Source organism: Astatotilapia calliptera, chromosome 6 (assembly GCF_964374335.1).
Source record: "Astatotilapia calliptera chromosome 6, fAstCal68.1, whole genome shotgun sequence".
NCBI lineage: Eukaryota > Metazoa > Chordata > Actinopteri > Cichliformes > Cichlidae > Astatotilapia > Astatotilapia calliptera.
This window is the reverse complement of record NC_137427.1, coordinates 31,168,897-31,192,038: the sequence shown is the minus strand read 5'-3', so window position 1 is coordinate 31,192,038 and position 23,142 is coordinate 31,168,897. Positions and strand designations below refer to the sequence as shown.

Sequence of the window (23,142 nt, the reverse complement as noted above, 5' to 3'; positions counted from 1 at the left end):
AATAACAATAATAACAATAATACTAATTATAGTAGAAAATCACCCTTGTGCACTTTTTATGACAATATCCGTTGAAATTTGGTCAAAAATTTGCATGTACATACACAAAAAAAAGGAAAGAAAAATACACATCTTTTAGACATAACAAATGCAAATGAAGCATGTGTGTGCGCATGTGCGGAGTTCGCAGTCTGTTAGACTTCTTCATTCATAAACTTCTTGTACTCCCAGTGAGCTGCTTTAACTTTTGATAAGTTTCTGCAGAAATCAGGGAGCCTATTTTTCTTTTATCGTGCACATGTGAGAAGGCTATGGTGTGCGTCTGAAGAGAGCGTGGGGTGGGCAAAGACAGACAGGCACTGGAATTTGGAATCTGCAGCGGCATATTTTTATTAGTTGGGCAGCACCGCTGTCCTGTCCTAGCATGCTGTGTATGTGTGCCTTCAGAGGGGGGGAGCAGTCAGTGCAAAGTGGCACACTCGTGTTTGTAAAAGAGAGCAGTCCCCCCCCCCGGTAGGTTATTATTAATATTAAAGTCTAATAACAAAAAAGTGTGCATGTGCTCGTGCGTGCCATCGCTGTATTGCAATCTGTGCTCGTGCACGCAGGGCACACAGGCGCGCCAAATCACAGAGACATCACATAATCCCTAAATCACTCATCCAGTATTGATGCTAAGAGTGACACGCGCAGTAATTATGGTTTGAGCACAGCCCCACGAGCCTAGAAGGAGTCTCCGGGGAGGCAGGGAGGGAGGGGTCGCCCTGCAGAGGAGGAGAGGGGAGGGAGGGGAGAGAAAGTGAGGAAAGTTCTCTGCGGGTGAAGTTAGAAACACCTTCCCCCAGATCAAGGGGCTCTTCATCACCGGTCTGCCGTTTTCATCCGTCCACCCAGAAGTCAAAGAGCAAAGAGAGCGGTGTGCGGGCTCCTGGGTATCACCTGTAATCAGCTGAGTCCGCTTTTATGCATGCGCGCTCTTAATTACAGCTGCGCATTAAGACGCACGGGCGCTGCCAGACTGTTGAAGCTCTCTGGTGCAGAGTCAGAGCCGTGTCCAGAGGAGCGAAGAGCAGCCGCGACGGAAGTGTTTCATTAATAAATTCATGATGGATCGATGGAGCCAAGTGCGCCTGACGTGGCTGCTGTTGCTGCTCGTCGCCTCGCTGCACACCTCAGGAGCAGGTAGGATGAAGCATCCGCGCTTGTTTATTAGTTTATCTTGTGTTAATAACTGATCCTCTAACTTCAGTTACCCAATTAAACGATGTATAAAAAAGTTGAATTGGATCCTCCCTCCTTATCTCTCCTCCTCTAACCTTGTCACATAACTTGTCACCGCCTGCCCTCCAAGTCTCATGAGCCAAGTCTGAGTGTCCTTTTTAGCCCATCCTCGATCCTGTTTTCATGCATTTACAGAAAATGCACCGTCAGCCACTTGTTTGGTTCAAAACTTCCTAAAACTCTTATCCATAAATACGTCTTCTAGTCATTTTCTTTGGCCTCCTTTTGAGGTATAATGTCATTCCTCTGTGTTATGCAGACCTAAGGCTTATTGAACTGAATCACTTTTCTCGAGCCCACTGCACATTTGCTAGACATTGGTAAGATGTCGGCCTATATGTCCAGACTTGTTAGTCCATACCTGCTGCATCTGTCTGTTCTCTCATAGCACAGCTTACGGGGTGTTTAGCCCATACAGCTGGGTAATGAGGAACAGACTGAGGCAAATTAAAGTGAGCTGTACTGAACTTAAACTGGAGATCCTTGCAGCAGCTCCTGGAGCTGCACCAGAACCATATGTGGAGGACTTTAACTGTCCAGGGCTTTTAGAGCCCAGGGTGGACGATGTTCATCACCAGCACAAGCTCAAGTGATCTTCTTTTTATTTTACAGAATGAGAAAAGCCTCCAACAGTCCATTTTATGGTTACTGACATCATACAGCTCCTCTGAGGAACTCAGTGAAGTGCAAAGAAATAGTTTGTTTTAACCTGCTAAGCCAAGACTGACTGAACCTTAGTCAAGTGAGGCCACATACTTTCCCGTGGCTTCTTAAAACTTGTGAAAACAAGTTTTTTTGCTCAGTAACACAGTCCTGCTTCAAAATGAATTTTTGACCTTTAAGTCATCAGCCAACAATTCACCTCAGTGTGTCTTTAGGTGTTTTGGAACATTTTTCTTTGAGCGCTTGAACGGCTTTTTGTTCACTTTAGCTTAAAGACATGAGGACATCATCACCTGTGTTTGAGCTTCATTCTTAAATCTGGAAATGGCACTTATAACAAAACAAGTCCAGTGTTGGATATTGGATAAAGATCATGTAAACTAAGGGAACAGCTGAAGATGAGCTAATTTAGTCAGTCACACTTTAAAGTGCTTCTCAGGGACATAAAATGCTTCAGAAAATGAAGGATAGGCTTAAAAAAGTCCAGGCTGAACTGTGTTCTTCATCTTCTAACTGTTCTTGTTTTCCTCATTTAATGATGGTTTCATTTGAAATCCCCCCAGGAGTAGCGAGCAGGTGACTTGGCAAACACTCCACCATGTTGTCTTCACGTGCTCCGTCTGAGAAGATGCTGAGAAAGCATAAAACTATTTGTGTTATGTCTCAATAACCTTTAATAGCATCTGCCTTTGTGTTGGAGATTAAGAAAAAACTTACGATGCCATATTTCAAGGTTCATTATCCTCCATCGCAGTGTAAAGTAGTAACACACACATACTCACATACCTTATCTGTGAAGGTCATTTCTAAGCTGACTAATGTAACCTCTGGACCAGAAGGTCATCTCAGGTCAAACTCAGGTTATAAACCTGACCTGGAGGCATCTTGAGCGTGTCTCAAGATGTTCTTGTAAATAAGAGTTTATTAGAAAATATCCCACTGAAGCGAAGAGAAACACAGATTCACAAAGAGTGAAAACACATGAACAAACACTCTTTTGTTTACCTCATCAGCTCTTTTCCAATTAACGAACAAACTCTTGTATTTTTTAACAGCCTTTGGTCACTCTTGATATTTTTCTCATGGTAGGAAAAGGTCACGCACCTGGCTGTCCAACAGGTTTTGTTTAAATTATGAGCTCAGACCTCAGAGCAGCGTGGCCTGAGGTGTTTCTGACGCCTACCCTTCCTCACTGTGTAACTGATAACTATCAGCCTGACACAGTCTGTTTAGCCATTTTTTCAGTTTGAGGTTTTGCTGTTACAGTCTGACTGACTTACACCACTGACATAACCTATGGGAATGCAACAGATTCACCCTTTTCTCAGCATCAGTTATTAAGGAGTAGGCAGACACAGGTGGTACTGAGCACCTTAGTAAAGGCTCTGCTTTCAGAAGTAAACCTTGGATAAACTGAGCAACACCTGGGTTTACCTTCTGTTTCATGTTAAAATGACTGCTGGTGAAAGATGTTGGGCTGGGAGTGTCAGTGTGGGGGTCGGCCTGCCCTGTTAGACTGAAACACTTTGGCAACTAGTGGATGAATTAGAGTTAGAGTATTATCTTTGTACTAACTGGTAATACCTGAACTTCTTATCTGGCACTAGATGTGAGTTTATATTTATCCAACTTTGTTTTTTTAAATGCCTTGTTGTTTAGCGCTCACAGGCAAATATCGGGATAAGACGATGAGGATTGACTGTATCGTTCTGCCTTACCTTAAAGAGAATCTGCCATGCAAGACTCCACGAAGAAATCCCTGAAAACATTCACTCAATCTCTCAATAACTAAATGCAGAGTTTTCCCCCATCTGTACTCAGTTAATGCCGTATATATCCTCAGGAGAAAATTATGTTCACTTTGTTTAAGATCAAAGCAAAATGTCTGGATGGATTGCCATGAAATCTGTACAGACATTTTCTATTCAATGAACACTGCTGATTTCAGGATGATGTGTGACAGCAAAGATAGTCTGGAACTGAATTTTGGTCCAGTGTGCAACGTCTGATGTGGAAAGTTGAAACTGGTATTACGCAAACAGAAAGACACATTAAGACCCTAATTTAAAAGGTTAATGACTTTTAATACTTGTTTTACACAGAAAAAAGTTGTTTTGGAGGAAAAGTATTTCCTCCAAAACAAGAAGGATATATGTATATGTGTATGACTTTAATAATAACAAAACTAAGACATTTTCATCGGTCTCTGCTGTGCTTTGTCTTTAGCTAAATGTTAGCATGACTAAGGTAATTACAATTAGTGCATGAAGGGGAACCAGTCCCCAAAAAGCAAAACAAAAGAATCCACATGAGTATGCTTGATATGTCAAAACAGAAAAATTACTCAGATGGAAATGTCATTCTCAACCATTTTCATCTACTTATACAATTAAAGCTTGTCCCAGCTGTCATAAAACAAAAGGTTCGGCTCACTCCTATCAGTGCACTGAATCACCAATACAGAGAGAGAGGGAAGGTTTTGAACCACCAGTTAACCTAACATGCATGTCTTTGGACTGTGGGAGGATGCCAGAGGGTGCCCACACAGGCACAGGGAGAACATGCAAACATCACACAGAAAGCCCACAGCTGGCTTGTGTTTTCTAACTCAGGACTTTCTTTCTGTTAGGTGACAGCAGCAACCACTGTCCCAAACAACACAATGCTAAGGAAACACAGGAATTGCACTCAAAATATGAAGACTTTAAAGGCCCTACATTAATACAAGAAAAAAAAAAGCTTTTAGTTAAACTCGTTTAGTTCAAATCAGCTGATGCCTGGGTATTTTACTGCCCGGCTGTGTAAACCGTCTGGGTAACTGGTTGTATAAAAAGTTTCTAAAAGGACCCCAAGAAACACGTGTTGAACCACTGGTGATTTCAGGCTTTTATTTTGAAATATCAGACAAAGCACTTTAAAATGAAGGATGCATGTACAGGATTAACCTTTGAGCCAGCTGCGAGCCGTGGTCAAGTGATAAAATACAGAAAAATTATGAGATCGATTCCTTCTTTTTTCTGGGACAGCAGCTCTCCAGTGAATGCATTCAACTTATAATCTGACACGAGGAATCATATTTATTTCTCTATTATCTGTTTTTTTTTTTTTTTTTAATAAAATCATGCTTTGATGTTAAGGTGCTGATAGATTTTTCACCATTTGTATATTTTTTTTATGACTCTGGCACAGCTTTAATTTTTTCCATGTTTAAAAATATGCTCACCCTTTGTTCTCCAAAATCAAAGCTACCATATGATGCAACAGCCAACAATAATAGGGGCCAGAGCCACATAAAGCAACAAGTATCGACCCGAGAAGAGCCGGAGCCCTGCGACTGACAAATATTGATGCAGTCTTTGATCGGCGTTTGAGAGGAAGCCTGCATGAGAGTCAGACTGTATGCACTGTACATACACTGTACATACAGTGAGAGTGAAACTCTCATTTAGGTAAAGAGAAGGGAGAAGATCACAAATAAGACGCAGATTCCTCGAAGGAGATCGGAAGCACTTGTCGCAGGTCTGTTTGTAGGCTTCCCTCTCTCTGACGCTGATATTACGGATTCATCGAAGCGCTTGTGTAAATTTATGCACAGACTTGTGTGTGTGTGTGTGTCTGACAGCAGGAGAGACAATCCAGTGTGTTTTCTTGATCAAAGCCAGCTGAACTGGGCGGAAAGAAAACATATGGTCTCCCTATCCTATTTTCTACAGTCTGCCCCTTTCTCTTCCCCCTGGCTTCCATCCTCCCTGTTCTTATTATTTCCTGGTTTTGTCTCTGTGGAGACGAACCTTTTAGAGGGACGTTGGAGCTATGAGACGTTTGAGTCTACAAAAAAATAAAAGGATAGTAATGACAGGCTCCTAGGGCACATGCTCTGTGGGGGGTTTGTGCCCTTGAGTGCCCTCTTTTTATGTGTGTGTGTGTGTTTTGGTGCAGTGTAGGAAACCTTAACTGCAAAGTGTGTGCTATTGCATTCTTTGCTATTATTGAGATAATGGTACGCTAATCAGAAACACACACAGATAGCAAAAAAAAAAGTTGCCAGTCTTCAAACATCTGGTTACCAGAAAATCCATAGTCTTTCCAACATGGTGCCAATTTAGTTGTTGGTGTGTTGTTTGCGTCTGGCTTTAGTGCTGCAGTCTAACTTGTGTTCATCCAGTCATCCACCCGTGTAGATAAAGTTTTTCATTTCTTACAGTTTAAGCTCAAAAAGCCATGCTGAAAGATTTCTTTATCTGAGATATGATGCTGAAACCGTACCCTCTTCTTATAGTCAAGATATCTCAGGAATGACATGTGTAGTAGGCGTGTTGGAGTTTCACTGGTCTGGCCCTCTTGAGATTAAAGTGAGCTGTGTTTGCTCCGTGATATAAAATGAGTCTGACATCGCTGGTCTACTGTATGTTCAAGGAATCAGTGTGAGACAGAAGATCAGACTTCAGACTGTTACTTCCACTCTTGGCCGTGTGTGACATCATTAAAATGGGATCTCTGGGTCTGGCTGTTTGCAAAGAAGCTGGTTAAACCTTTTGTTTGTGAGCGGCAGCGAATCAGAAAGCATACAGTGGGGCAAAAAAGTATTTAGTCAGCCACCGATTGTGCAAGTTCCCCCACCTAAAATGATGACAGAGGTCAGTAATTTGCACCAGAGGTACACTTCAACTGTGAGAGACAGAATGTGAAAAAAAAATCCATGAATTCTCATGGTAGGATTTGTAAAGAATTTATTCGTAAATCAGGGTGGAAAATAAGTATTTGGTCACCTCAAACAAGGAAAATCTCTGGCTCTCACAGACCTGTAACGTCTTCTGTAAGAAGCTTTTCTGTCCCCCACTCGTGAATGAATGAATGGCACCCGTTTGAACTCATCATCTGTATAAAAGACACCTGTCCACAGCCTCAAACAGTCAGACTCCAAACTCCGCCATGGCCAAGACCAAAGAGCTTTCGAAGGACACCAGGAAAAGTATTGTAGACCTGCACCAGACTGGCAAGAGTGAATCTACAATAGGCAAGCAGCTTGGTGTGAAAAAATCAACTGTGGGAGCAATCATCAGAAAATGGAAGACATACAAGACCACTGATAATCTCCCTCGATCTGGGGCTCCACGCAAGATCTCATCCCGTGGGGTCAAAATGATCATGAGAACGGTGAGCAAAGATCCCAGAACCACACGGGGGGACCTGGTGAATGACCTGCAGAGAGCTGGGACCAAAGTAACAAAGGTCACCATCAGTAACACACTACAACGGCAGGGAATCAAATCCCGCAGTGCCAGACGTGTTCCGCTGCTGAAGCCAGTGCATGTCCAGGCCCGTCTGAAGTTTGCCAGAGAGCACATGGATGATACAGCAGAGGATTGGGAGAATGTCATGTGGTCAGATGAAACCAAAGTAGAACTTTTTGGTATAAACTCAACTCGTCGTGTTTGGAGGAAGAAGAATACTGAGTTGCATCACAAGAACACCATACCTACTGTGAAGCATGGGGGTGGAAACATCATGCTATGGGGCTGTTTTTCTGCCAAGGGGACAGGACGACTGATCCGTGTTAAGGACAGAATGAATGGGGCCATGTATCGTGAGATTTTGAGCCAAAACCTCCTTCCATCAGTGAGAACTTTGAAGATGAAACGAGGCTGGGTCTTCCAACATGACAATGATCCAAAACACACCGCCCGGGCAACAAAGGAGTGGCTCCGTAAGAAGCATTTGAAAGTCCTGGAGTGGCCTAGCCAGTCTCCAGACCTCAACCCCATAGAAAATCTGTGGCGGGAGTTGAAAGTCCGTGTTGCTCGGCGACAGCCCCAAAACATCACTGCTCTCGAGAAGATCTGCATGGAGGAATGGGCCAAAATACCAGCTACTGTGTGTGCAAACCTGGTAAAGACCTATAGTAAACGTTTGACCTCTGTTATTGCCAACAAAGGTTGTTACAAAGTATTGAGTTGTATTTTTGTTATTGACCAAATACTTATTTTCCACCCTGATTTACGAATAAATTCTTTACAAATCCTACCATGTGGATTCATGGATTTTTTTTTCATATTCTGTCTCTCACAGTTGAAGTGTACCTCTGGTGCAAATTACTGACCTCTGTCATCATTTTAGGTGGGGGAACTTGCACAATCCGTGGCTGACTAAATACTTTTTTGCCCCACTGTATATACGTGTGCACCTGTTGGAGGTACACTCAAAAGTGCCGCTTTCTAGCACTGACCTTTTGACCTTTTTTGTTTTATTTAAAGTAACTGGATAAATTAAATTAGATACATTTAAGTGAATATTAACTGTATTTAGCATTAATATGACCCTTTGACTCCTCCACAGCACTGATTTTCATTTCTAAGCTGTGTTGGAAGGTTTTTGACTTCCGGCACCTGAATCCCCTGATTAGTTTGAGTACAGTAAAGAACATTTTTATACAGTAAAGAGCATTCTGCTGTTTTGTCTTTCTGTTCAAACCACAATCTTTTTGCTTTTTGTGGAGGCTTACACTTGACATACTCTGCATGTATGTGCTTGTTGCTCACGGTGCCCCTCACACCACAGCTTAGCGCCTGAGGATAACAGCAGAACCCGATGGAGAGCAGAACATCTCCTTTTGTATGTACAGCACAGTATAGGTACGATGTGACTGTTTGTCTGTGTGTGTGTGTGTGTGTGTGTGTGTGTGTGTATCTGCAGATGTTGCTTTGAACCCATACACACTCACACATCAAGAGCATCTGGAAACATTAGCTGACATTAGCTAAGTGCATATAGAGTAAAAGCAAACTCTCCATGTCGTGTCTTGTCCTCAGCTGCATTCAGATGTCAGTGCTGCTGATGTATGACTGAAACCCCTCTGCCTGCTTATAGGTGTCAGTGTCATCCCTTAAGTCTATCATTCTAGCCTGTGTGCACAACAAGAGCTACCTTGCAACCAATCTTTATCTGTAAGTAAAGCATGCTAACATTGGAGCAGAGTAATAAAACAGTTTTATATAGTGTTGACCTTTTTAGTACATATGTGAGTCTAAGGGCCTGTGGGCCAAATCTGGCCCTCTGCAAATTAGGTGTTGTGTGTATGGTTTTGCATCACGTGCACACACCAGACATAAAAGAAAGCGCATCCACACTGCAAAGGGAAGTTGATCCTGAAGGTGAACAATTTCAGAGGCCTGTGCATTCATTTGCCACAAGACAATCACTGTTTTCAAGGATAATTTGCACCGTCACTTGAAAACTGCACACAAAGGCATCACAAAGTGCCAGTCGACTACAGCAGAGTGCGCTTCTTCAAGCCAGATCCCAAAATGATGGAGCTGTAAGAGCAATTTTCATCAAAACAGAGGAAAAGGCTAAGTGGCTGTTAGAAACTGTAAAATTAATTTGAAAAATTTGAATACAATTTCACGGCTGAGCAATAAAAAAAGAGTGTGCAGAAACACGATTAAATATTCATCACTTTGCTTTTGCATCAGGATTTGTTTGGTTTTGTTAGCATGCAACTACCAGCTGTCATATTCAAACTTGATGATCTAACAGACTTGTGAGTTGGCTGTGGAGAAGTTTCATTTTAGAGCTGTAATCAGAATGCATTATCTTTATGGATAAATGGTATAATGGCACAGCACCTTTTTGTTGACAGGTTGAGGGCTTTTCATGCAAGTGTACAAGCCTATGCAATAAAGCATGACAATAACATTCATACAGTATGTCTCATATGATGGGGTGACCTTTATTCAAACTAAGCTTAACACCACTGCTATACAGGTAGAGGATAGTTTTATAGGTATATTTTTATTTTGCAGATGGTTTATAAGTTTTTATTTCAAATGCAATCATCCATCCATTTTCTAACATTAACATTTGGCCACTGGGACAACAGCATGAGCAAGGCAATCCAGACCTCCCTCTGCTGATAATCTCTTCAGAAATAATCTCTTCAGCATATCCAAGATCTGCCGTGGAGTCTTCTGGTTGGATGCTGGAAACATTTTAATGGAAATATTCCAGTAAAAAGCAGAAAATGTAATTTACTGTCATTGTACTGTCAGTGCATTATCAGTTTTTACAGATGTTTCCATAAATGGTAAATGCTAGGATTCAACGTGTGGTTAGATGAGGGCAGAAACAGTAAAGGATCGCAATTTCAGCTCACCTCAGTTTGCAAACGAGCAACACATCTGCACACATCTGGAACCACCAGATTTCCAGTTCAAATTCAAATTGTACCAGTGAACCAAATGAGTAGTCTCAACCAAAAACTCAACATTTTAGTATTGGCAAGGTATGTTGAAGACGCGAGGACCCAAAAATAGGACACAAGGAATTAAATAACAATAACATTCAATTTATTCGATTAGTGGCAAAAAGACAAAGAGCGATTCAGAAGACCCTTATGAAGAGAACATCGAGGGAACAGTTTACCCTGCCGGGATAGGGTTACCGGGGCCCCTCCCTGGAGCCAGGCCCGGGGAGGGTGCCCGAGGGCGAGCATCTGGTGGCCGGGCCTTAGTCCATGGGGCTTGGCCGGGCACAGCCCAAAGAGGAGACATGGGCCCATCCTCCCGCAGGAGACTGGAGACTCTGTTGTCCTGCTGGGAGACTTCAATGGGTTCACGTGGGTAACGACCTGGAGGGGCGTGATTGGGAGGAACGGCCTCCCTGATCTGAACCCGAGCGGTGTTTTGTTATTGGACTTCTGTGCAAATCACAGTTAGGCCATAACGAACACCTTGTTCGAACATAAGAGTGTCCATAAGTGCACGTGTTCTGGACACTCGGGCAAAGAGAGGGGCTGAGCTGTCAACTGATCACCACCTGGTGGTGAGTTGGATCAGGTGGCGGGGGAGGACGCTGGACAGACCCGGTGCACCTAAACGCGTAGTGAGGGTGTGCTGGGAACGTCTAGCAGAGGCCCCAGTCCACGAGATCTTCAACGCACACCTCCGGCAGAACTTCAACAGCATTCCGAGGGAGACTGGGGACACTGAGTCCGAATGGATCATGTTCAGCATTTCCAAAGCTGCTGCATTGAGCTGTGGCCATAAGGTGGTTGGTGCCTGTCGTGGTGGTAATCCCCAAACCAAATGGTGGACACCAGAGGAGAACGGAGCCACCAGGCTGAAGAAGGAGTCCTATCAGGCTTGGTTAGCCTGTGGGACTCCCGAGGCAGCCGACAGGTATCGACAGGCCAAGCGGAATGCGGCTCGGGCAGTGGCTGAAGCAAAAACTCGGGTGTGGGAGGAGTTTGGAGAGGCCATGGAAAAAGACTTTCGGACTGCCTCGAAGAGATTCTGGCAAACCATCAGGCATCTCAGGAGGGGAAAGCGGTGCTCTACCTGCACTGTGTATAGTGCTGGCAGAGCGCTGCTGATGTCGACTGAGAAAATTGTCAGGCGGTGGAAGGAATACTTCGAGGACCTCCTTAATCCCACTGACACATCTTCCGAGGAGGAAGAAGAGTCTGGGGATGAGGGGAATGACCCGCCAATTTCCGCGGGCGAGGTCACTGAGGCAGTTAAACAACTCCTTGGTGGCAGAGCCCCTGGTGTTGATGAGGTCCGCCCCGAGTTCCTGAAGGCTCTGGACGTTGTAGGGCTGTCCTGGTTGACACGCCTCTACAATGTTGCATGGAGATCTGGGGCAGTACCCTTGGACTGGCAGACCAGGGTGGTGGTCCCCATCTTTAAGAAGGGGGACCGGAGGGTGTGTTCCAACTACAGGGAGATCACACTCAGCCTCCCAGGGAAAGTCTATGCCAGGGTGCTGGAAAGGAGAGTTCGTCCGGTAGTCGAACCTCGGATACAGGAGGAACAATGCGGTTTTCGTCCTGGTCGCGGAACACTGGACCAGCTCTTTATCCTCTCCAGGATACTTGAGGGTGCATAGGAGTTTGCCCAACCATGTGTTTTGTGGACTTGGAGAAGGCATTCGACCGTGTCCCTCGGGGTGTCCTGTGGGAGGTGTTGCGGGAGTATGGGGTGTCTGGCCCATTGCTACAGGCCATTCGATCCCTATACAACCATTGCAAGAGCTTGGTTCGCATTGCCGGCAATAAGTCGGACTCGTTCCAGGTGGGTGATGGGCTCCACCAGGGCTGCCCTTTGTCACCGGTTCTGTTCATAATTTTTATGGACAGGATTTCTAGGTGCAGCCAAGTGGCGGAGGGCTTTCGCTTTGGTGGCCTCAGAATCTCATCTCTGCTTTTTGCGGATGATGTGGTTCTGTTGGCTTCATCGGGTGAGGGCCTCCAGCTCGCACTGGAACGGTTCGCAGCCGAGTGTGAAGCAGCGGGAATGAGGATCAGCACCTCCAAATCTGAGGCCATGGTTCTCCATGGGTGGAGTGTCCACTCCGGGTCGGGGATGAGTTCCTGCCCCAAGTGGAGGAGTTCAAGTATCTCGGGGTCTTGTTCGCGAGTGATGGGAGAAGGGAGCCGGAGATCGACAGACGGACTGGGGCTGCAGCTGCAGTAATGCAGACGCTGCACCGGTCCGTCGTGGTGAAGAGGGAGCTGAGTGTAAAAGCGAAGCTCTCAATTTACCGGTCGATCTACATCCCTACCCTCACCTATGGCCACGAGCTGTGGGTAGTGACCGAAAGAACGAGATCGCGGATACAAGCGGCAGAAATGAGCTTCCTCCGAAGGGTGGCTGGCCTCTCCCTTAGAGATAGGGTGAGAAGTTCGGCCATCCGGGAGGGGCTCAGAGTAGAGCTGCTGCTGCTCCACATTGAAAGGAGCCAGCTGAGGTGGTTCGGGCATCTGACAAGGATGCCCCCTGGATGCCTCCTGGGTGCCTCCTAGGTGAGGTGTTCCGGGCATGTCCCACCGGGAGGAGGCCCCAGGGCAGACCCAGGACACGCTGGAGAGATTATATCTCTCAGCTGGCCTGGGAACGCCTTGGAGTTCCCCCGGATAAGCTGGAGGAGGTGGCTGGGGAGAGGGAGGTCTGGACCTCTTTGCTTAGGCTGCTACCCCCGCGACCCGGCCTCGGATAAAACGGATGAAGATGGATGGATGGATGGATGGATGGATGGATGGATAGTGGCAAAAAGATCTCATAGATAAACAAAGTCACAAAGGAAGAACAAAAACCAATGTCAAGCTGAGGGTCATAAACAGGCGGTCTATGCAGTGACAGGAGGGGGAATAAGGCACAGGAGAAGGTAATCAGCAACAGGTGAAAACGAGGATGGCAAAGCAGACAGTCACACAAGAGGGAAACTGGAACAGGAAGTAAAAGCAAATCAAGACGTGAGGAAAGACAAACATAGTAAAACAGGAAGAAATGAAAAGATATATGATGCTGAAACATGAAGATACTAAAGCATGAGGACTGACATAAAGAGGAGGCACAGGGGGACACACAGCACAGGGGAAATAAGGGAACTAAAAACACAGAGTTGCAGAACAAAACAAAATACCAAGACAGTGACAAAGTACTCACACTGACTGTAAACTCCCTTACATGGAAGGTTTTTTTTGTAGTTTTCTTGTTTGTTTTTGTTTTCTGCTCACTTTAAACAAAAGGCATGATATCACCAGCTCTGACGCTTCGGTTACCAGTCAGAGGACTAAACACAGAACAAGTAATCAAGATGTCATTTCCTCAGCCAGTTAAAGGGACAAAAAAAAATCACTGGCATGTTTTAATAGCATGGACTTGTATCTGTAAATGATACAATGCCAGGCAGGAAGACTGAATTACAAGCTGACAGAGTGCTAGCAGGCAGCCTGGCAGACAAAGCAGACGGACAAACCGAGAAAAAAAGAAAAAAGAAGAGAGAGGCAACAAATACATCTGGCACTCAGACTCAGACATTATGCCAACCTCTTGTGTGCATGCACATGCCTGTGTGTGTGTGTGTTGGGAGGGTGATTGGGTTAAGGTGCGTGGCAGATGGAGGGTTTACGTAAGCCTCAGAATACGTGTGAAAAGGAGCCACACCAGTAGAGGCATGCCCTCCTCTCCCCTACCATCTATTATTTCTCCTATTTTCCCCTCTCATCTCCCTACTTCCAATATGTTGCACATTTCTCCGCCGACCCCCCCTTCCCTCCAACCCGCCCAATCCGCCCAGCCTCGTCTTTTATATCACATCTTTCTTGGCTTAGTGTCCTCCCAGAGCTCTGCAGCTATTGTGTGCACATCACGCAAAAGAATCTGAATGTCTGTGAGTGCATATGTTACGCATTTTTACTTAAACCTCAACTCTGGGCATATTCCAGTTGTCTCTTACATGGAGTGTTTGGTTGTTTTTTTTTTGCACAACAGCAGAGTAGGTCACTATCAAAACGTGTGTATTCATTGTTGCAGTCTGGTATAACTTTTTTGTGCACAGAGCCTCTGCAACAAACAAGAGAGAGTTTAACGATGACGGGGGGATGTGCTCTCTCCGTCTCGATCGGGTTGCTTATATGTTGTGCCAACATCACCCCACAAACTTTAGAGGAGACAGACATAACAATTGCTGTTATGTGACACACATAACAGCAATTGAACACATTGAACACAAGGTTTTCAGTTTGATTTTCAATTAACTGCTGAGGAACTTCTTTGTTTTTAATTGGTTGGTTACTGTCTGTCTGCTCAGTGGGGTTAATGAGAGAAGGAACACCAATGATGAGCATGTATTGCATGAGCATGGCAGCAACTGCAGTCTTAGAAAATGAAAGAGGGAGTTGCTATGCATACATTTTCCCGTTTTCCCACATGACTTTTGACCGTGTCAAACGTCTGCCACTCGACGCTGGCAGCAGAGCACACTGCTGTGCATGCCGGTGTGCGATTATGGTAAAAAGCATGCATCATAAGAGTGTCACTTTTGAGTCTGAAAGAGCTGTAATTTAGATGCTGGCTAGGCTGACTTGACAAATACCTGAAAATTCAGGCCATAATCAAACCCACTCAGCGCTCTTGTCTTTTGGCAGTCGCTCCTGTCGATGTCCTGAAGGTCCTGGAGGTATCGGAGGACATGGAGGGCGTGTCGTTAGAGGCAGGGCTGTGCATCAGCAGAGAGGGGAGAGAGGAGCCAGACCTCTCCTTTAAAATCAATAAGAAGATTCAGCTGAGTGCTCCCACCATGCAATTTTTCCCTGGTGAGTTTTGGTACGAGTCTGTAGACTTGCTTGGCAGAAGAAATGAAAATGAATCTGGTTTTTTTTTATATATATATATTTTCTTTTTCGTGCTTTCTTCCCAGATTCTCCATTCCCTGTGAATTTCTCAGTGGTGACAACAGTTAGAGCTCTGAAAAGCTCACAGGTCTTTCTCCTTTCCCTGTATGACTCACAGGTATGCATCACACATGCACCACTGAACCTCATCTGTCTGCATTTTTGACTGTGTCCACGATACATTTTATAATGAAGTTATGTCACCATACTAATATATGAAACACTGGATCTGCACTGGCACTGCAACCTGCACCTGGAACACAGCTTGTCATCAGAATGGGAGTTTGGTCATCTCTGATAAAGATCATTTTTGTCAAAATTATAATTTTGGACTAATCTAATTTAAGTGAGTTTATGCTAGCTGGAAGAATGTGAGCACATTAGCTCTCTCCAGCAGATTTTTATGCTGCAGTTACAAAAATAAAAAGGCCCCAAACCTAAAACCTGCTTTTTTCTGGTTGGTTGCATCCTATGATGGCTGCAGGAAACAAATCCATGCATTCCTGTGTGCATATCAAATATAAGGAAATCTTGGAGGTCTTTCTTTCTTATGATCATTTCATGAACATGACATGTTTTCCTTCTGGTCTCTGTGTCTGCATCTGTCAGGGCACACAGCAGCTGGGCATAGAGATCGGCCGTTCTCCTGTATTCCTGTATGAGGACCATGAGGGCCAACCCCCTCCAGACCTTTACCCCACTTTTAGGAAGGTCAACCTGGCTGATGGCAAGTGGGTAACTACACACATACACAGCCACCCATGATGACGATTCTGTGTTCTTATTTCTTTCTTTATTCATTTGTTTAATGCAGATAACGTGTGGTAATACATGCATGTGCATGTGCTTTTCGTCTTTAGTCCCAGGAGAGAAGAACCTAACAATGAACAGAGGAGTAGAATTTTTAAGAAGCATTTAGTAGTATTAATATGAGGGGGAAAAGAGACTATTAATGTTAGTAAAAACATCATATGTGAATCTGTTACTGTTTAGGCTTCATTCTTCCTTCTCTCACCCAAACTGGTCACAGCAGATGCCGCCCCTCCCTGAGCCTGGTTCTGCTCGAAGTTTCTTCCTGTTAAAAGGGAGTTTTTCCTTCCCACTGTCGCCAAAGTGCTTGCTCATAGGGGGTCGTATGATTGTTGGGTTTTTTGTCTGTATTGCAGGGTCTACCTTACAATATAAAGCGCCTTGAGGTGACTGTTGTTGTGATTTTGTGCTATATAAATAAAATTGAATTGAATTGAATTGAAAATATGCTCAGATCTTTCTCTGTGCTTACAGGCACACCTTCTCAACCAGCAGGAGCTTTGGATAGAGTAACTTTCTTCTCTCTTTGTTACTAGTTGGCACAGAATAGCCTACAGTGTGGATGGGCAGTCAGTGACTCTCTACCTGGACTGTGAGAAGCTGAACACCCTTGACCTGCTCAGAGGTCACGACCCCCACGTCAGCACTGAGGGTGTTACCGTGTTTGGAACACGGCTGCTGGATGAAGATGTGTTTGAGGTAGATCGGTGACACGGAGGGGGTTACAAGTGACATGTCAAGTGAGCCGTGGCGAAGGTCATTGCTAATTGTGATGTACGGTGGCCCATAGAGGCCAAACTCACCGCAACTTAAAAACCCCCACCAACAAATAGGAAAATGCTGCAAAAGCACAAGAAACAGTGGAGGTTGAATCAATTCCTTACTCAGTTGCGTTTAGTGAGATTTCCTACTTCCATTATGTTTTATTCATCTTCAGATATGTTTTGCGTGCTTTTGCAGCATTTTTCTTTTCTCAAGTTGCAGTGCATTTGAGCTCTCAGGGTCACCATGGAAATGTCTTTTTGGGGATTTTTCCAGTGTATTTAGTAAAGCCAGAAGCTCATTTGTCTTTGATAAAAACTATAAAAACATGCAAAAAAACCCAAACAAACGATTAGGACCCACAATAAGGTCTTTGTGTGCGGTGAGGAGGTGTCTCTGCTTGTTGCCGCTTGTTTGATTTGTCAGTCAAATAGTGAGAAATGAATCGAGCCTTTTCCCAGTTGCATCGCCCTCCAGTGGTTGTGTGGGTGGATGCAGTGCAGTTTAAGTTCTTGAACAGCGTATTTTCTTAATATTATTTACTGGTGTATTTATTAATATTTGTGGATATTGCAAAAGACGAATAAGCCATTAAAATAAACAAATCTGTGCACACTTTAAAAGCATCTGCGGTCGTTTTGACATAGATGCATAATGTGCAAACTGTAACCTTTGCTTTGTCAGGTGGTCCAGCTGCTTAAGTGAACAACTCCCAGGCGTGTTTGGCTTGGACTCGCCATCCGTTAATGTGTGTGTACATGTGTAAAACAGAGAGAAGAAGAAAGAGCTTGTGTCTGTCTTAACTGACTCCATTTGAGACTGAAGCTCTGGAGACGATTACGTGCGGAGCGGCGATAAAAACAGCCCGTTAAGTCACTTTGATCCGTCTAAATGAACACAGAAGATAGAGATGTTACAGACACGTGGATGGGCCACTGATATTTTTCAGTGATTACAAGTAATGGCATCCTTAACGTGCATTCCTGACAGCTAAAGTGGAGTCACAGACTTTTCCGAGTTCAGCTTGGTGTGTGTTTCTGGGACACAGGGAGACATCCAGCAGCTACTGATCATCGACGACCCCAGAGCAGCGGAGACGTACTGTCAGGACTACATCCCAGACTGTGACAAACCTTTACCCTACAACAGCATATTAACAAAGGCCGAAGAGGTAAGTCCTCCTTAACGGTGAGTCAGAGAGAAGGAAGGGAAATGAGCGGCGAGTTTCACAGGCACACACAACCGTGAGGCATCTCAGGTGTTGAATGCTGTAAATCTGCTCTGTCATTTTAAAATTAAAGGTGTCCCCCCAAGGTTACAAGCGGCAGGGAAACTTTTACCAGTATTTATGGGCATTTTAGACGAAAAAGACGAATGGTTTAATTACACTATGCTGGTCATATTTCTCTTCTCTGAAATCCTCTAGGTGTCATAAATTAAAAGCTATGAAAATATGTTCACTGTGTGGAGGGAAAGATCATTAGCTCACACTGTTTTAGTTGCCAGTCTGTAATAAATTTTTTTCTCCCACACACGCACTCATGCCTCTTATTGTAGCTGCATTTTGAGAAGCACCACGGGGCTGTTTATTTCCCTTGTATCTTAAAATAAAGTCATAAATGCTACCAGTTCTCCCACTCTTACATTTTATCTCCTTCTCTGTTTCTTCCTGTGCTTGTAGTGAAGCACATTACATGGCTCTTGTGGTTCAGAGTAGCTCGCCAGGGTCCGTCTGCCAACGGACCACACTTCTGGGAAAGGCTTCAAATCCTCTTCCTCTTCCCATTGGCTTCAAGTTCAAAACACACGGAAAGAATCCTGTTTTACTGGGTTCAGTTTGTTTTTAATGTAGCACCACTAGAAATGCAACCAGGAAGCCAATAGAACACATGGAATTAGGGCACCACTAAAAAACTGGAGTACGCTGCACCTTTTTTAGAGTTGTCGTGACAGGCTGGGAGAGGAAGTTTAAACATCCGTTATGTCCTAAAAGGCCTCAAATGTTTTATCTATTTTGATTCTATTGTACGCTTTAGGTGGAGAGACCGCCAAAGAAACACGTGGTCGAAGAGTACGAAGAGTTTGACTTCAGCGACCTCTATGATGACTCCTATGTTTCCACGGTGACTGCCAGTCCAAACGTCACAGAGTACGAGGTGAGATTGTGCAGCATGAACAGCATCACAAGCTCAGACCTGCTGTGTCTCTTTGTGCTCCATCTGCTTTTTTCTGTCCTTCACCGTTTGTATCTGCGCGTGTCTGTCGGATAGATCATAGAGTACGAAGACTACGACAACACGACAAACTACCACCACGTGAACGAGTATGAGTATGAGGAAGAATATGATGACCGCTATGGACCTGCGGAGAGAGAGCGGGAATTCTCCATTAACGGACAGGTACCATCAACACATTTATCCAATTTTACATGGAAACATACAGAAAACTTGCCTTGCAGTCATCTGCAATAATCATGCTCACTCTTCTTGTCAGGATATACCAGAGAAAGGACAGAAAGGAGAGCCAGGGTATTTGGGAGCGGTAAGATAAGAGATGATACTTCATCAGTTTACACATTCTGAACACTTTTTAATGACCATTAAAACACTGTGACTTTTACTTTCCACAATAACGAGTTAACAACATAAAACACACCTCTCAGTTTTTCATGTATTTCATATACTTTTAAACAGTTTTTTGTTGTAAATGCAAATGCACCTGTCTCTAAAGCACTTGATAATTTCTGGTGATTAACGGCCCTGTTAATCACCTTGTTTTGTTCACTACTGAATTCTTTGCCTTAAAGATATTATCTCCCCTTGCTGGTACTGCAACTTCTGCATTCGTGTCCATTTCACAGTTTGCCTCTCCACAACGTAAAACCGACTCAGTGGACTGGCGTGTCTATTACATGTTTTAGACCTGGCTAGGAGATGAGAGGCCAGCTGCTGTGATAAGGTTTCAGAAGCTCTGCTATATAAGCAGCGACCTGTCCATGTAGAGCTTTATATGAAACGGCAGAATTTTAAAGTCGATTCTGAATTTCGCTAAAAGTCATTGAAGGGATGCAAGAATAGGTGAGATAAATGACCGGTGGCAAGTTAAAAAATGCTGGAAGGATTAACAGATGGTCAGACAAAGACTGACTGTAGACGACTGGACACAGGAGGGCAACAAGGCACAGGTACAAATAGTCACAGAGGACAATACGCGGGGGAAAGCAAAATTAGACATCAGACACCAGAGACAAATAACTACCAAGATAAAACAGGATGTGAGACTAGAAAGTAAACAGCAAATACAATACAATACCCAGGGAAAGCTGGGGGAAACTGACACAAGAGAATGAGACAGAAAACTCTTTAAACTAAACAATAAAATCTTAAAATCTATTCTAAAACTAACTGGGAGCAAATGCAAGAAAGTCAGTGGGTGATATGTGGTCTCATGTGTGCCTTTTAACAGCTGAGCTGTAGAGTTTTGGATCAGATGCAGGTGTGTGAGCAGTGACAGACTGGCATCTGAATAAAGTCCGTAGTCGAGTCCTGCACACCTATAGGAACCGCTTGGCCATATATATATATGTATATATACATATATATATATTAGGGGTGCAACAATACTCGTATTGGTATTGAACCGTTTGGTACAGTGCCTTCGGTTCGGTATGCATATGTATCGAATGATACAAAATTTTTAATTTATTTTTATCAATTTTTCTTCTGACATGCTGTCTGTGTTGAGAGCTCAGTGGATCTGCGTTCGACTACTCCGCCTAGGCTGCACTGTCGAGTGCAGATCCAGTGAGCGCAGCGCAAGCTAGCAAGACAGAAGCTAAGCTCGTTGCAAGATTTATAATTACCACGGGGACCACCGATACCTTCACCCTCCACATCCTCATGAGCTCTTCTCTGAGCCCTTGGTTTTTCGTCTCTTGCCCACCGATGCCTTCTTGTTCCAGTAGCCCACTTTTCGTCAGGGTACCCTGGTTCCTCAGCACCTGACGCGGACCTTGTTGATATATATATATATATATATATATATATATATATATATATATATATATATATATATATATATATATATATATATATGTGTTGATGGCCCGAACAAGATCCGGGCCATCAACACGTACGCCCTGCCCGTGATCAGGTACCCTGCTGGGGTAATAGGCTGGCCAAAGGAGGAGATAGAAGCCACTGACATAAAGACAAGAAAGCTCCTTACCATGCATGGAGGGTTTCACCCCAAGTCCAGCACCCTGAGGCTGTACGCTAAGCGGAAGGAAGGGGGCCGGGGACTGGTGAGTGTCAGCACCACAGTCCAGGATGAGACAAGGAACATCCAAGAATACATTGGGAAGATGGCCCCAACTGACCGAGTGCTCAGTGAATACCTCAGGCAGCAGAAACCCAAGAAAGAGGAGGGAGACGAGGAACCATCATGGAAGGACAGGCCCCTGCACGGTATGTACCACCGGCAGATAGAGGAGGTGGCTGATATCCAGAAATCCTACCAGTGGCTGGACAAAGCTGGACTGAAAGACAGCACAGAGGCACTAATCATGGCAGCACAAGAACAAGCTCTGAGCACAAGATCCATAGAGGCTGGGGTCTATCACACCAGGCAAGACCCCAGGTGCAGGCTGTGTAAAGATGCCCCAGAGACAATCCAGCACATAACAGCAGGGTGCAAGATGCTAGCAGGCAAGGCATACATGGAACGCCATAACCAAGTGGCCGGCATAGTGTACAGGAACATCTGTGCCGAGTATAACCTGGAAGTCCCGAGGTCAAAATGGGAGATGCCCCCAAGGGTGGTGGAGAATGACCGAGCTAAGATCCTGTGGGACTTCCAGATACAGACGGACAAAATGGTGGTGGCTAACCAACCGGACATAGTGGTGGTAGACAAACAGAAGAAGACGGCCGTAGTGATCGATGTAGCGGTTCCGAATGACAGCAATATCAGGAAGAAGGAACACGAGAAGCTGGAGAAATACCAAGGGCTCAGAGAAGAGCTCGAGAGGATGTGGAGGGTGAAGGTAACGGTGGTCCCCGTGGTAATCGGAGCACTAGGTGCGGTGACTCCCAAGCTAGGCGAGTGGCTCCAGCAGATCCCGGGAACAACATCGGAGATCTCTGTCCAGAAGAGCGCAGTCCTGGGAACAGCTAAGATACTGCGCAGGACCCTCAAGCTCCCAGGCCTCTGGTAGAGGACCCGAGCTTGAAGGATAAACCGCCCGCAGGGGCGTGCTGGGTGTTTTTATATATATATATATATATATATATATATATATATATATATATATATATATATATATATATATATATATATATATATATATATACAGTATATAAACCACCGGTTCTGTGGTTTCTGCACATATTTGCTGTTGTTAACTAATATCTGCTCAGGTATCAGGTATAGCGTGCATACAAATCCTGTTTTAACTGGTTTGAGTGGTTGTATTTTACCAAAATAACCTGAATGTAAAAACTTTTTTTCATGTGAAATTTTAGGGAACACAAATCACAGGACCCTATGGACCTCCAGGGCCCGAGGTTAGCAATGCTCACTGCATGAGATATAACATGAAACACAATTTCATTCACTATTTAAGAAAAAGAACAAAAGTTTTAATTATTTGAATTAAATAGATTCAGTCATAGTGACTTGCTGACTGCTTATCTGTGTGTTTGCAGGGAGAGCCGGGGCCACCTGGAGTCACGGGACCGGTGGGACCTCGAGGAGACGCTGGAGAGCCGGTGAGGACTGCCCTCTGTATGCTGAGTGAATGGCTGAGTGCTCCACACATCGACAAGTCTCCATAAACGTTCTCATATCTCTCCTGTCAGGGTCCTCGGGGGCGGCCAGGCCTTAATGGTGTTGATGGGATACCAGGTCCCCCAGGAAACATCATGCTTATACCGGTAAGACAAAGATAGCACAGCGTTGCCCGAGGCTAACAAGCTGCATTAATGTTGCTGCAGCAGTTATTTGGTCCTGTTAACCTTCAACAAAGCCTTAGGGCAAATGGGAATGTTTGAATGCCAGTAATGCCAGAGGAATGGGTTGTTTGGAGGTAGTTACAGAAATGATCGATCTGTTTGCCTCTGAAAGCTTTATAGTGCATGTTTTTGTTTACAGCAAAATATATTTGGTGCAGTTTCTGTGTCAAATCAGGTGATTGAGGGTGATCATTTATTTTACTGATCTCTTTAAAAATTAATCACTTGCGCTGAGATCTGGTGGCTGCGAGGTCCACAGCATAGCATTCATGTTGCTGTCAGAATCATAAAACAATGAAACGTTTTACAGCTTATTTATTCTGGCTTCAAAATGCCTTCCATCTGCACCTTCTTATGCAAGACCAGAGCAGCAGTGCAATGCAGTGGCCACTGGGAGGAGTATTTAGTTTAACTTGTGAGTATCATGTCCGCTCAACTATG

General features: G+C 44.5%; 1 protein-coding gene across 1 annotated transcript in view; it reads left to right on the top strand.

Moving 5' to 3' along the window:
- Nucleotides 1-821: 821 nt before the first annotated feature.
- The window catches only part of LOC113024491 (uncharacterized), a 48,753-nt gene continuing 26,432 nt past the window's right edge, over nt 822-23,142 (top strand). Inside the window, exons 1-12 of the mRNA XM_026171628.2 lie at nt 822-1,182; nt 14,873-15,040; nt 15,145-15,236; nt 15,728-15,849; nt 16,465-16,627; nt 17,739-17,861; nt 18,727-18,846; nt 18,961-19,089; nt 19,184-19,231; nt 22,213-22,254; nt 22,396-22,458; nt 22,549-22,623. Coding sequence (XP_026027413.2) covers nt 1,104-1,182; nt 14,873-15,040; nt 15,145-15,236; nt 15,728-15,849; nt 16,465-16,627; nt 17,739-17,861; nt 18,727-18,846; nt 18,961-19,089; nt 19,184-19,231; nt 22,213-22,254; nt 22,396-22,458; nt 22,549-22,623 — 1,224 coding nt within the window. The 5' untranslated portion in view covers nt 822-1,103. The remainder of the gene's footprint in view (nt 1,183-14,872; nt 15,041-15,144; nt 15,237-15,727; nt 15,850-16,464; nt 16,628-17,738; nt 17,862-18,726; nt 18,847-18,960; nt 19,090-19,183; nt 19,232-22,212; nt 22,255-22,395; nt 22,459-22,548; nt 22,624-23,142) is intronic.